This window comes from Macaca thibetana, chromosome 2 (assembly GCF_024542745.1).
Source record: "Macaca thibetana thibetana isolate TM-01 chromosome 2, ASM2454274v1, whole genome shotgun sequence".
NCBI lineage: Eukaryota > Metazoa > Chordata > Mammalia > Primates > Cercopithecidae > Macaca > Macaca thibetana.
Window position 1 is genome coordinate 134,302,048 of NC_065579.1, and position 14,462 is coordinate 134,316,509.

Here is a 14,462-nt window from a genome sequence, read left to right on the forward strand (position 1 = left end):
TGCTGGAATCCAGTGCTTCCAGCTGCAGGGTTCTGTGATCTGTGTTCTCTTGCTTGTGGTTGAAGGTTGGCTGACAGCAGCCATGCCCACTTCCTGTTCCCCCTTCCCAGTGGATTCAGGATGGAAACGGCCACTGCCGGGGTCACTGCCTACCCTGCCCCTGCCCTGGCCTTTTGCTTAAAGCATATTGGGTCAGACCTGTCATCAGGGATGTCCGGGACTGGCGCTGCGGATCTGCCCACAGACCAGCTTCGTGTCTTCTGCTTCCCCTGCCTTTGACTCCGGCCTCACTGCTGGGGCTGGTTGTCTGTGTTGGTTCAACATGCAGACAGGAGGAGAGTTGGTTGTGGCTCTGCCACAAGTCACTGACCTCTCCTAACCCCAGCTCTCTCATCTATAATGTGACAGATTTATGAATGATGATATCTGCCTTGGCAATCTCCTAAGACTCTGGTGAGACAGCTTATATGGAAAGGGCTCTGGAATCAAATGTGATTTGGAGATGACTGGAGGGTAAGGAGGGGTCAGCCTGGGGGCGGGCAGATGCTGTTCCCTGTGGTGGAGAGGCAGCCTCAGAATGTGGCCCCTCTACAGAGTTCCCCAGCTTTCTGGGAACAAAGCAGACTTTCTGTTATCTTTTTTAAATTATTATTATTGTGATATAATTGACATATAATCATCAGCACAGATTTTAAATGTAGACTTTGATTAGATTTGACAAATGTTTTTATACCCATTATACTAGTTTTCTGTGGCTGCTGTAACAAATTCCTACAAACTTAGTGGCTTAGAGTAACCAAATGTATTGTTTTATAAGTTCAACATGAGTCTTAACTAGCTAGACGAAATCAAGTGTTGGCAGGCCAGCGCTCCTTTCTGGAGGCTCTAGGGGAGAAGGCTTCCTTGCCTTTTCCAGTTTCCAGAGGCCACCCACATCCCTTGGCTTGTGGTCCCTTCCTCCATCTTCAGGTTTAGCAATGGTGAGTGGAGGCCTTCTCACATTGCCTCTCGCTACCCTCCTCTCCTGCCTCCTGCCTCCACTGTGAAGGCTCCTTGTAATTATGTTGGGCCCACCTGGGTAATCCAAGCTCATCTCTCTACTTTAAGGTCAGAGATTAGCAGCTGTTGTTCCATCTGCACCTTTAATTCCCCTTCGCCACATAAGGCAGCATTTTCACAGGTTCCAGGGACTAGAACATGGACATGTTTGAGGGGGCCATTCTGTCTACCACACCTGTGAAAGTGCCGATTTAATCAAGATGTTTCTTTCCTTCCAGAAAGTTGTCTTATTCCCATTTATAGTCCTTTTCTACTCACAACCCCCTACCTCCCAGAGGCAACCACCATTTTGGTGTTTTTTTTGAACGTTTATTTTAGATTCAGGAGGTAAATGTGCAGGTTTGTTATCTGGGTATATTGTGTGGTGCTGAGGTTTGGGGTACAAATGATCCCATCACCCAGGTGATGAACATCGTACCCAAGAGTTTTTCAACCCTTGCCCCCGCCCAAGTACTCCCCAGTGTCTCTTTTTCCCCTCTTTATGTCCGTGAGTACCCAATGTTTATCTCTCACTGACAAGTGAGAAAATGTAGTATTTGGTTTTTTGTTCCTTCATCAATTTGCTTAGGAAAATGACCCCCAGCTGCATCCATTTTGCTGCAGAGGACCTGATCTCAATCTCTTTTATGGCTGTGTAGTATTCCATGTTTTATATGTACCACATGTATCCAGCTCACTGTTTGTGGGTGCCTAGCAACCATCATTCTGATTTCTCTCACCATCACCTGATGTTTTCTGTTCTGGGCCAGGTTTATGTTGAAGGGCTACCTCACATCTGCCAGGTAGGGTGGAGTGAAGAGTTTGAAAAAGTAAAATCTCTGATGATTTGCTCTTGGTCAGGGTGAAGAGGGATGAATTGAAAGAGGTTCGGAGGAGGGGGAGAGAGGGAGGCGTTGTCGTGTATAGAGGGGCCCTGCTTCAGGAGCCTGGGGCGGGGAGGCTGTGCACCCACCTCCTCTGCTCTCAGCTCCCACCAGCCGTAGGGAGACAGTCCCGAGGAGGACACTCCACTCCCCACCCACACCCTGCATCATTACAGAAAGAGGCTTAATGAACAGGTCTGGGACTGTGTGGAGGGCTCTTGTCTCTCTAAGTCTAGGTCACACCAGGTACCAGAGGGGGCAGGTGAAGGCCTCCAGCAGCCACAGCCAGCAATTCCAGAAGGCCCTCCCTGGGGACAGCCACCCCTCTGCCTCCCGTCACTCCCAGGGTATGCCCCTTCTAAGGAGAAGTATGTTAGTTCTTTACCCACACTACCATCATGTTTCACTTCTACTCTCGCAACAGATACCACTGCTTCTCTTCTAGAAACCCCACTTCTTCCTTCGGGGGTACCTTTTTAAGTTTTTTATTTCATTGGGACAGAAGCCTCACTATGTTGCCCAGGTAGGCCTTAAACTCCTGGGCTCAAAAGATCTTCCTGCCTCAGCCTCCGGAGTAGCTGGGACTGCAGGCGTGCGCCCCAGCACCCGGCTTGGAGTGTCTTTATTTGGCTTCTCAGTCAGGGGACTTACACCCTAAGCCCTTGCTTGTCCTCCCTGTTAGAGCTGTCTTCACCTGAGTATCCTGGGGAGACTGCGTTCTTCGTAGTTGGGTATCTTGGGGCTGTGCTAAAATATTTGATGTGTACTATCTTTCAGGGCCCCCTGAACTCTCCAAAGGAATAATCATTGTAACTAGCTCTGTGGGTTTTTGGGCGAGATAACATGTGAAGGTTTGCCTGAGCTCCTGGTAGCTCGAAAGCAGTCAGTGAGTGTTAGCTATCGTGTTACTGTGGTGATCTCACTGAGCCTTCATAACCATCCATGAAGTACGATTGTTACCCATTTTGCAGATGAGAAGATTTGGGTTTCGGAGACATTGTCACTTCCTAAGGTGACCCTCGCTAGTAAGTGGTGGAGCTGAAATCCAGGCCTTTCCGACTCTGGAAACACAGCTGTCACCTTGATATCGTGTCCTAGCTGCTCGCAGGGTTACCTTCACCTTGGGGTTTTCACATTCTACTAATGTAATGGTAGTAGAAAAACAAAATTAACACCATCAGTTTGCACTGTACTGAGCACTTGGCATGCATCGTGGCAGCCCTTCCATGTGGATTGAGAGAGGCTGGGCAGTGTGCCCAAGGCCACAAAGCCAGTGGGTCAAGGACCTGGGACTCACACCCAGGAAATCTGATTGCAAAGTCTGCCCTGCTAATTCCTGTTAAGAAACGCCTTCCCAGTGTGGCAATTCCTCAAAGATTTAGAACCAGAAATACCATTTGACCCAGCAATCCCATTGCTGGGTACATACCCAAAGGAATATAAATCATTCTGTTATAAAGTTACATGTATGCATATGTTTATTGCAGTACTCTTCATAATAGCAAAGACATGGAATCAACCCAAATGCCCATCACTGATAGATTGGATAAAGAAATTGTAGTACATAAACTATGCAGCCATAAAGTGTGGAATACTGTGCAGCCATAAGAAGGAATGAGATCGTGTCCTTTGCAGGGACATGGATGAAGCCAGAAGCCATTATCCTCAGCAAACTAATGCAGGAATAGAAAACCAAACACCGCATGTTCTCACTTATAAGTATGAGCTGAACAGTGAGAACACATGGATACAAGGAGGGGAACAACACACACTGGGTCCTGTTGGGGGAGGCGGGGGTTGAGGGGGAGCATTAGGAAAAAGAGCTAATGCATGCTGGGCTTAATATGTAGGTGACGGGTGGGTTGATAGGTGCAGCAAAGCACCATATATTTACCTTTGTAACAAACCTGCACATCCTGCACAGATACCCCAGAACTTAAAAAGTTGTTTAAATTTTAAAAATTTATTCAAACAGAATTTTAAAAAAGAAATGTCTTCCTTCTGTTGAGGCACTGGTTATATTTCTCCTTTTGATACCAAGAGTAGTGTAACTGAGCACACCTCTCATTTCAGCTTGACCTCAGAGCCCGGCCTGGGACTCCTCTGAATCCTTATTCCCCATTCTCCAGTTCCCAACCTATTCTCTTTTTGATCTTCTGTGCTTACTCGTGTCTTCTAGACCTTATTATCCCTTTTATTATTTTATTGAGCACATTCTATCGATAAAGCTGCTTTGAGCAAGTGAGTACTGGAATCAGTAATGCGAAACAAACACACACAGCAGTGTGGCGTTCTCAGTGCCTGGCCCTGCCTCATCTCATAAGAGCTTCCCTTACCCTGACCCTAGCGGTTGACAGCCGTTGGGTCACCCGGCTGGCCGTCAGACAGTGCGGTCTGTGGCAGGCTATCTGTGTGTGTCGCGTGGCGCTGCTATCAGATGACAGATGGCGGGCTTTATTTATTCATTTGCTTACTTAGTTGAAGGGCTTTTGTTTCCTTGAATGACCAGATTGTCCAAAATGCTTTTAAAGCTGCTTCTATGCCACAAGAACAGGGTTGGGATACAACTGAAGCTAATGGTCCTGCACGGCCACCTTCTGGTGCACCCCCGCTTTAGCAGGCAGTCCCCTGTGAGCCCACATGGGTGAGATGTTGGATGGCCTGTCTTGGTGGGAAATTCAGTCACCATAATTAGGTGGCTTCAGGTTGCATTCTTTGTACCCACCATTTTTTTGTCTCTTTTGTTGATCTGAGGGTTCAAGAGCTCTCAAAGAAGTGAACAATTGAAAGTTGCTTTCTCTTATTTGAGCAATTTTCTAGAATTCATTTATTTTGGAGATTTATTTCTGTCATGTCCACCAAATATAAAAAGGATCCAACTGTGGGGAGGGAGGCATCCGGTTATGGGGAGCCATAAAGTGTTGGGTTATATTCATTCTTTTGTCAGATAATCATGGAGTGCCTTCTGTGTGCTGGGTCTCTTCTAGGAGCTCTGGGGGCAGCTGAAAACCCCTGAGGTGAGGCATCTGCCTTCATAGGGCTTGCACTCTGCATAAGACAGACAGTAAGCAGGTGAACAGCCAGTGCGACAGTGCAATTCAGAGGGCTTGATTGCTGTGAAGAAGATAAAACGGGGCATGGAGAATAAGCAGTAGGCTTGGGAGCTGCTGTAGGGGCAGCCTCACTGAGCAGGTGGCATTGGTGGCGGGCCCAAAAGATGAGGAGCCCTAGCCAGGGGAAGAAGCAGGAATATAAGAATAGGGCAGTGGCATTGAGTGTCTGCCACAGCACTGTTTACCAGCAGCCTCCTGGGTCACTTTTGTAGGGATAAAAGGCTATTTAGTAAATAGTTATTATGGTGTTTATTGAATTACTGTGTGTTTTCTTCCTGAGACTGTCAATTTCATGGGGGGAAGGTCTAGGCTCGTTTTTGCTCACTTCTCTTATAACTGACATAGTGCCCACCTCGTGACAAATGCAAAAATAAGTAGTGGGTGGGTGGGTGGATGGATGGATGGATGGATGGATAGATGGATGAGTAGGTAGATGGATGAGTGGATGGATGGATGAAATAGCAGGAAACCTAAAAGAAAAGAAAATAGGCAATAAAGGGCAATGGAGGACACTACAGACTTACCTTCGTTCCAGAGTGGGAATCGTGAAGGCGTCAGCGACACGCAGGGTGACAAGGCCAAGCATAGGGGAGGTGGTAACTTGTGTCCTGGCATTTGGCAGTGGCTGGAGAGAAAACAAACCAGGGAGCACAGGCAGGAAGGATGGATCCTGTGCTGTAAAAAACAACCAGAGGTAAAGAAGAACAGTTAGAAGGAAGAGAAAGGGCACGACCAAGAAGTGCATTGTGGGCAGACGGGACAGATGTTTGTCCACAAAGTGTGTGAGTCGATGGCTGGAAGAGTCAAAGCAGCTGAAGTTGCATGTTGATGATGGAAATGTGGTGGTTCCCTAGGGCTCTGCTGAATCAGGCATTGGGGTGTGTGTATGGGTAAGTTTCAAGAGTTAGGGGGCTTCGAGAAGGTGATAAGATTTAAGATCTTTCTGGGATTGGAAGCCTAGGACTGCCTTCTATAGGGAAGTGCCATCTTTCTAAATGGAAGGATTTGAAATTGGCAGAAGATCCCCTGGAAGAAGCAAATATATTGTTTGGAGCTTTGTTTTTTAAATGACCGTATTGTATTTTTATGTAAATAATTTACAACAGTGTGGTGTTTGCAAAGGGGTGAAAAGCGAATACTCATAAATGAAGTTGAGACACCATATTGTGTTTTTCCATCAACAGTGTATACTACTGCTTGCAGTGGGTCCAAAAACAAATGTGTATCCAAGAGGAGAGCTACCTGTTCATTTTGAGCTTCTTCATTTAACCACTCTTACCTGTCCTTTGAGACCCGATTTGAAGATGACCTTTTTCTTGAAGATTTTAGAATCACTATAGCATAGTGTCATCCTCACCAGCTCTGAGCATCTATAATATAATTGTGTAGCTTCCTGAACACTTTTTACCTAACATAATTTAGTCTGATTTATGGACGTGTCATCCTAACCTGTTAATGAGCACAGGCAGCATATCTTATTCATGTGTATATTTTTGATAGGGCTCTGCCCAGGGGAAGAGTGCATAGAAGCCCTTAAACAAATGATTGCCCCTGCAGTAATCCCCCCCCAAAAAGTCAGTTTTCATTATTAACAGTGTTGTTTTGCGTGTGTGCAAGGGTGAAAGGGAGTTGTTCTTAGTTGGCAACAGTCTGCCTATGACACTCCAACATGCTCCCAAAGCCTATGTGTCTGTTCCAGTCACAGCAATTTGTTTCAAAGACTCTGTGTTGAAAACCTCAGGCCTTAGAACCCAGAGAACTACAGTGTGTGGAGTGGTCCTTAACGTTGACCTAAACTTAGATCATGCGTGAGCTTTTGCAACTGGCTCTGATCTTCATTAGGTTTTGGTGTCATGAGTGGGGTGCAGTTTCTGGTCAGTTACAGTGTTCACAATCCATGGATTTTCCTTTGCAGCACTCCTTTTTCTGCCGTTTGACAGAAGATAAGAAGTCAGAGAAATTCTTTAAGGTGTTTTATGACCGGATGAAGGTGGCCCAGCAAGAAATCAAAGCAACAGTGACAGTGAACACCAGTGACTTGGGAAATAAAAAGAAAGACGACGAGGTAGACAGAGATGCCCCATCACGGAAAAAAGGTAAATGTTCTTCAGTCTTCAGTCAGCTGGACCTTGAACAACAGAGGAGTCCTTGTTTTCCTTCATTGTTTTCCTTACTTCTGTGCTCTAAAATGCATTATGATGGGAGCTTTCAGAAGAAAAGCCAGCCTGGTTATGACGTAATTCTTCCTCAGTGACCTGAGCTGAAGCCCTGCTGCTCAGAAGGATCTTCCTGTTTAATAAAGAACATTCCTCTTGGTCAAGCTTAGGGTTTTATTGGCAAGGGATCCATGAATATTCTTTTCCTGTGATTTATATTTAATGTTAGAGAAAGTTGAGGGAAATACGTATTTTAAAACTGGGTGTCAGTCCTTTGTCAGATAATGTTCTTTTGTTTTCTGAGGTATTGGAAAGCTTACAAAGCTTTTTATCCAGTATCTCACCAGAACAGAAGTCATACTGGGGAGTGGGTAGACCCACAGGTGTTGGAGTCAGGTGGTCTTGAGAAAGTTAAGCACCCTGAGCCTCATGTTTCAAGTTTAGAACTGGGTTTCTCAACCACAGCACAAGTGACATTTGGAGAATTCTTTGTTACAGGGCTGTCCGGCTGTCCTGTGCACTGTAAGATATTTAGCAGCATATACATTCTCTACCCATTAGATGCCAGCAGCATACCCCTACTCCCAGAATGTCTCCAGACATTGCCAGTTGTCCCCTGGGTGGGGTTGGGGGCAAAATCACCCCTGGCTGAGAAGAGCTGGTCTAGAATGGAGCTAAAGAGAAGAAAAAGAAGAATGGCTACCATTTGCTAAATGCTTACTAGGAATCAGGCACTGTTCAACGTTCTTTTTTAAAAACAAAATCTTGGCTCTGTCTCACTCTGTTGCCCAGGCTAGAGTGCAGTGGCACGATCATTGCTCACTGCAGCCTCAAACTCCTGGGCTCAAATGATCCTCCCACCTCAGCCTCCTGAGTAGCTGGGACTGCAAGTATGCACCACCACATCTGGCTAATGTTTAAAACAATTTTTTTTTTTTTTTTGGTAGAGATCGAGTCTCACTATGTTGCCCAAGTTGTTCTTGAACTTCTGGCCTCAAGTGATCCTCTTGAGTAGCTGGGATTATAGTCCAGCCACTGTGCTGACTGTTCAAAGTTCTTTACAATTCCACTCATTTCAAACTCATGTCACCTCTGCAAGATAGATAAAATTGAGTTATCCCCATTTTACAGGTGAGGGGACTGAGGCACAGAGAGGGTAATTAAGTCATTATGGACATGCAGCTAGAAGGCAGTGGAGCCAGCATTTGAACCGAGCTTGTCTGGCTGCGGAGTCAATGCTGCTAACTGTAATGCCATGGTTACTTCACAGGGTTATTCTGAGGATGAGATAAAATAACACAAAGTTCTTAATCATGGTGCTTTGACAGTTACAAGCTCAACATAATGCTAATCACAATTATTGTTGTCGTAATGACAATAATTGTGATTAGCATTATGTTGAGCTTCTTAAGAACTTTCTTGAGATATTATTCATGAATGCTCTCCCATTTTAAAGATGAGGAAGCTGAGGCCCAGACCCTTATATTTTTGAGGTTGACAGAACCTGTACTAAGGCTTTTCCTCTAAAACATCGCATGCATAGGTGAAATGGTAGCACCACAAGTAAGGTGGCAGGGCGTGGCTCAGTTTTAATCCTGTCTGAGGACTGAAAGCAGATTGTGACTTCTTGGAGTGTTTTGCCAACTTTGAAGATCTGTAGGAGATACAGGAATGTAGGTTTCTGAGTGTCACCTTTGGAGTGGTGAACAGGGACCATGAGGACTCTGCAGCCTTTCATGCCTTATGCTTGCTTTCTAGCTAAAGAGCCCACAACACAGATAACAGAAGAGGTCCGGGATCAGCTCCTGGAGGCCTCTGCTGCCACCAGGAAAGCCTTCACCACTTTCAGGAGGGAGGCTGATCCCGACGACCACTACCAGCCTGGAGAGGGCACCCAGGCCACTGCCGACAAGACCAAGGACGACCTGGAGATGAGCGCGGTCATCACCATCATGCAGCCCATCCTCCGCTTCCTGCAACTCCTGTGCGAAAACCACAACCGAGACCTGCAGGTGAGGGCCTGGGGGCGGGGGCATGGAGGGAGCTCGGGCAAGGCTGCCAAGGCCTGCCTTCCTCTGGTAATTCAGCACCTCTCACTTGGGCCAGATTGCTTGAGCCAAGGATTCAGCAAGGTTCTTTTTTATCTTTTTTCTTTTTATCTTTTCTTTTTTTTTTTTTTTTTTTTTTTTTTTTTTTTTTTGAGATGGAGTCTCGCTCTGTCGCCCGGGCTGGAGTACAGCGGCATGATCTTGGCTTACTCCAACCTCCACCTCTTGGGTTCAAGCAATTCTCCTGCCTCAGCTTCCCGAGTAGCTGGAATTACAGGAGTGCACCACCATGCCTGGCTAATTTTTGTATTTTTAGTAGAGTCGGAGTTTCATCCTGTTGGCCAGGCTGGTCTCGGACTCCTGATCTCAAGTGATCCCCCCACCTTGGCCTCTCAAAGTGCTGGGATTACAGGCGTGAGCCACCAAGTCTGGCCAGATCAGCAAAGTTCTCTGATGCAAAAGCCTGGGTCAGTGATGCGTCTCCTTGTCTGTCTTCCTGCTGTCTCCACAGAGCCAGAGACCACATCTTGTGCACCAACATAGGTGCCTGCCCCATATGTATTTGTTAAGTGTCTGTATGTGCCTGTTTATGTGTGTGTCTTGTAGCCTGTCACTGTTAGACATCTAGGTGCTCAGGTAAAAATGGGATGGATGGATGGTTAGATAATTAAATATATTAGATTTCTAAAATTGGATACATAGAAAGTTCTGATTAAATATTTGTTGACTGAATAAAGGAAATGGCTGCCTTTCAGTGTTTTACAGAAAGAGGTGCTCAGAAATCTTTGCTGAACTGATTATTCCAGAAATCGTTTGTTCATTTTGTTGTTGTTTTTGTATAACCATGGCCAAGGTTCGTTAGGCACTTATGATATCCTGGATCCTTAGTGTTGCTTATATGATTATATTTTATAGAGAAGGAAACTGAGGTGCAGAGGACACAGGGAGTGCAGAACTAGGACTTGAACCCAGGCATCTGAACATCTCCTTTATGATGGAATGTTTCCTCCTAAGACACTTCAGTCAGCTATGGTAGTTCTGTGTAGTTGGGTTATGAGGGTATGGAAAGGAAATAATGCTAGTCCAGATCTGGCCAGGGGAAGGCGCAGCCTTTAAATATTTACCTGGCTGACCTTATCCCCCAGGTGACTTGATGCCTGTCACACCTTGATTGTGGCTACACAGTTGGTATTGCCACAGTGAATTGCTCTCACTTAAAACTTGCCACAGATTCTATGCCTGCATTAGCTAAGAAATGATATTGTTAATCAGTAAGGCGAACTGTGAAATGGAATTGAGAGAAACCTGCAACGTTAATACCTTCTATAGTTGTTTGAATTTTCAATCGGATTGAAGAGCCTCAACTTTGAAAAAGCATCTGAGATCTGAGGTCATCACCTGGCCAGATCTGACTCATGTTGGAAAGTGAAGGAATTTCACACACACCCCACTGTCAGCCAGGCTGGACCCACAGTACCATGTGGCTTGCATGCTAGTGGGGGCCCCTCCAGATGAGGTTGGTTCTTTCTTTTCTTTGGTGCCTGGCCCATTTCAGCCTGTGGTGCTCCCTGCTTGATCCCTGTTGCCATCTGAGTGTGGGATCTCAGCCATCAGTTTCCTTAGTTTTCTTGTCAGTTGCTCAGACTTTCCTCTTTTGGGCTTTAGAACACCTCAGCCCTAGATTTTCTTGCCAGGACTGTGCAGTCCAGTTGGGTGGAGCAAAGCACTTATGTGCCCCAAAGGCTCAGGGCCTGGTAACCATCTCACTGGCTGATAACTTCTATCTGTAGGCCACTGTTTCCCCGACATTGTCCACCCTCCACCTTCCATAACCCTACCACTAGTCACAGGGTTCAGGCAAAGGGGGAGTGAGTGACCCACAGAGGACTAAGCCTGAGCAGCTCAGCTTGGCACCTCTGTGGATGGGAGTGGGGGCACCCTGATGCTGGGGCCTGTTTCTGGGTAGAGCATGGTGATCAGTGCCCCTGTACTATTCCCCTGTGCAGGTGTCATTGGTCGCTGCCAGCCTTGGGGTCCACAGGGGAAGTAGGTTGAGATGATGCCCAGGCATGTGTGTGTCATGTAATCAATATCAGTGAATCCCTGCTCTATGCGCAGCATCCATGGTGACAGGACCTCACCCCTGCCTTCACAGAGCTGAGTCTAGGGTAGCAGCCACTCGAACTGAATGGAACCAGCCACTCCTTAGAGGAGAGGAACCAACCCAATGCAGGTCCAATGCAGGTCCTTGTTTAAGGCCTCTTAGAGGAGCTGGCATCTGCTGAGTTCTGAGTTGATGAAACCCAAGACTGCCTGGAGTAGAATCCCTCCATGAGTGTCAGAGGGGCAGTGCTAATGTGCTTGTTCCCAAGCTTAGCTCTGGTGGCACGGGCTTGTTCCGCCTTCCCTCTCTCCCTGACCTTCCCTCCCTCGCCCATACACCCACTTCCTTCCACTGTGGAAGCAGAGTAAGGCTTTAATTGCACAGGTTCATCATTTCTTGTTTGGAAGTCTTCAGAATTTTAGTTTTAGCTTAGCTTTTTGCAGAATTTGAATCAATGCCCTGGGAACCCCATGGACAGAAGCACCTTTTAATGAAGTCCTTCCAAAACTCGTTTCTCAGTGCATAGCTCTGTGGGAAACAGTGCTGTGGGGTGTTGGGGTGTATAGTATATTTTAACATATTTTAACTTAAAAAAAAGACCTAGCAACATAATGTTTGAAGGTATCATAAAGATTATCCAGTTCAGTGCTTTTAAACTTTTTGGTGGGCGGGGGGCATACAGGATCCTTTGTTTGAATATCTTATGCAGAAATACACTAAATACTGCAGAGGAGAGCAAAGCTGCTCTGTTCAGAGTGGAAACTAGAGTGCTCCCTCACCTACAAGACCCCTGGGATGGCAGGGAGGAATTGCACGGAGCCCCCAGGGTTCTGCAGGGCCCAGTTAGAAGCCCGTGATCTGGACCAGTGGTTCACAAGGATGGAGGTTGGAATCATCCTTAAAAACTCTTGCAAAATCAGACTCTCTCAGGTAGTGACTTGCTGCAATACAATTATTGTGTGTAGAAATCCACTTCTCCAAAAAATAGTTTTCAGCAGGACTCAGCCACTCTGAGTGTCATTCTGTGGCAATATCCCAGAACAGGGGGTGGGTCACTGTGTCCGGGATTCCCCTTGGATCGGACGGAAGGAGAAGGCATTCTCATAAGGAGAGAGTGTTCGGCTTCCTGGTGTACAGCAGCTCAGAGTCTGCGCAGAGGGAGAAGGAATCTGGCCTTTTGCAGCAGCAACCTCTGGGCTCCTGCCCGGAGTCACTTGTCATATTTATAACCTTAACTTTCCTGTTGGTAAATGTTCAGAAGAGATAAAGTCACCAAGTCTCACTTTGCCAAACAGGCAGTTGCTGCCTTAAGCAAGCCTTGTTTACAGTGGTCAGAAATGTGATGGGAAAAACCGCTCTTCAGCCAGTTGGCATGTGTTTGGGGGCCCTCCCCTGAGAAGCTGGCTTTGCTCTTCCCCCTGGGGCAATGAAGGTCCTGCTCTCTTTCCGCCAAAGTCTGTCTAAGCACAGACTTAAAGTCTTCCATTTCCTTAACCCACCCATCTCAACTTGGTCCCAGGCCCTCCAAGGAAGACTGCAAAAAGGGCAGGATTTCTGTAGCCTGGACAAGCCAGGGTGGTACATGCTGACGGGGAGTTCTCTTCTCTGAGAAGGAGTTCCCTGTGCCTCGTAGTGAGTGGCGTGCCTCTGTTTATGGAGAGGGCCAGAGGAAATGGATCTGAGTCTGGGACAGATTCCGTCCAGACACTCTGAAAGCCATGAAAGATGGGAGAGGCTTTCAGGAATGGGCAGCCATTGTCTTCATGGGGAGTTTGAAACACGTGGGCCCAGCTAGCCTCGAGGACTTCCTGGTCCTCTTCCCTCCATTCATTTCATTTAGTTCAGATTATTTCAACCAGTGTTTGCAAAGCACCTGGTAGGTGCCAGTCCCTGTGCCAGCTGCTGGGCACCCAGCGCTGTCAACGTGGTCCTTGGTGAGTTGATCGGCCCCTCTGTATGCACATCACGGAGTGAGGAGGGCCGGAAGAGGCGACGCGCAGTGCTCCCATCTCACTGGAGCAGAGGCCAGGGGTTGGAGGAGCTTCCTAGAAGTGACTTTAGACCACATCCTGAAGGAAGAGGAGTCATTCAGGGTGGAGGCCCTGAGGGCAACAGGCAGAGGGCATTGCCTGGTAGGAGCCCAGAGGCCAGGCAGAGAATGAGGAGTGCTTGAAGTGTGTTGTAAATACTGGTTGAAATAATCTGAATTAAATGAAATGAATTCACTGGGAGTGGTAACAGAAGTTTGAGAGACAGATGTTATAAGGTATAAGACTTGCCTCTCAGATGTTATAAGAGTGGCCTCTCTTTCATCCATAGAGACTTGGTTGTTGGTTTAGACTATATCCTTAAGTCCTTTTTCTATATATTCTAATGGGAACATTTGTTACGTATTAATCTATATGCCTTTTTAAATTCATTGGGAGCAGTAACAGAAATTTGAGAGGCAGATGGGCTAGGAGAGCCTTGCTGTGAATTTCAGCTATGGACAGCCAGGCCCTCTCCAGAGTTGTCCCAAACACTCCTCCTGCGCCCCTGCACAGAGCGGGGCTGAGCCAAGCCCTCACACAGGTAGCGTCTTCCCTGAGGAGCTGGAGCAAGGCAGAAATGGCTATGAAATCCTCCTCTGGTTTCCCTTAGAAAAACAGTTGAGCCCGCACAGTCCCAAATCATCTATTCTCCCTCCACCTCCCACCTGGACCTGAACTTGTTATGAAGCAAAAGGGATTTGGGTTAAGTTGTAGTGGGGAAAAAGGAGGCGGTTAGTTTGGTGATGAGTCAAGCATGGAACTTGGTTACCAGCTCTTAACCTGTACATTTACAAATGTTTTAATTACACAAGGAATATGTGGATATATTCTTTTTATAAAGATGAAATGAATATAAGTATTTAGTTATAAGAGTTGCCTCTCTTTCATCCATAGAGAATTGGTTATTGGTTTAGACTGTATCCTGTAGTCCTTTTCTATGTATTGAAATGGGAACATTTGTTAGATATTAATCTATATGCCTTTTTGAAAAAGCTTGACAGTGTATCCTAGACATCTTTCCATATTGGCACATATGGATCTACTCAGTGTTCCTAATTTATAATATTAAATGATATAGATATACTGTAA

General features: G+C 46.4%; 1 protein-coding gene across 10 annotated transcripts in view; it reads left to right on the top strand.

The window, feature by feature from the left end:
* The window catches only part of ITPR1 (inositol 1,4,5-trisphosphate receptor type 1), a 354,798-nt gene that overhangs the window by 267,275 nt on the left and 73,061 nt on the right, over nt 1-14,462 (top strand). For all 10 annotated transcript variants that reach the window (XM_050778574.1, XM_050778575.1, XM_050778582.1 and 7 more), the window contains 2 exons: nt 6,951-7,131; nt 8,950-9,203. In XM_050778574.1, coding sequence (XP_050634531.1) covers nt 6,951-7,131; nt 8,950-9,203 — 435 coding nt within the window. The remainder of the gene's footprint in view (nt 1-6,950; nt 7,132-8,949; nt 9,204-14,462) is intronic.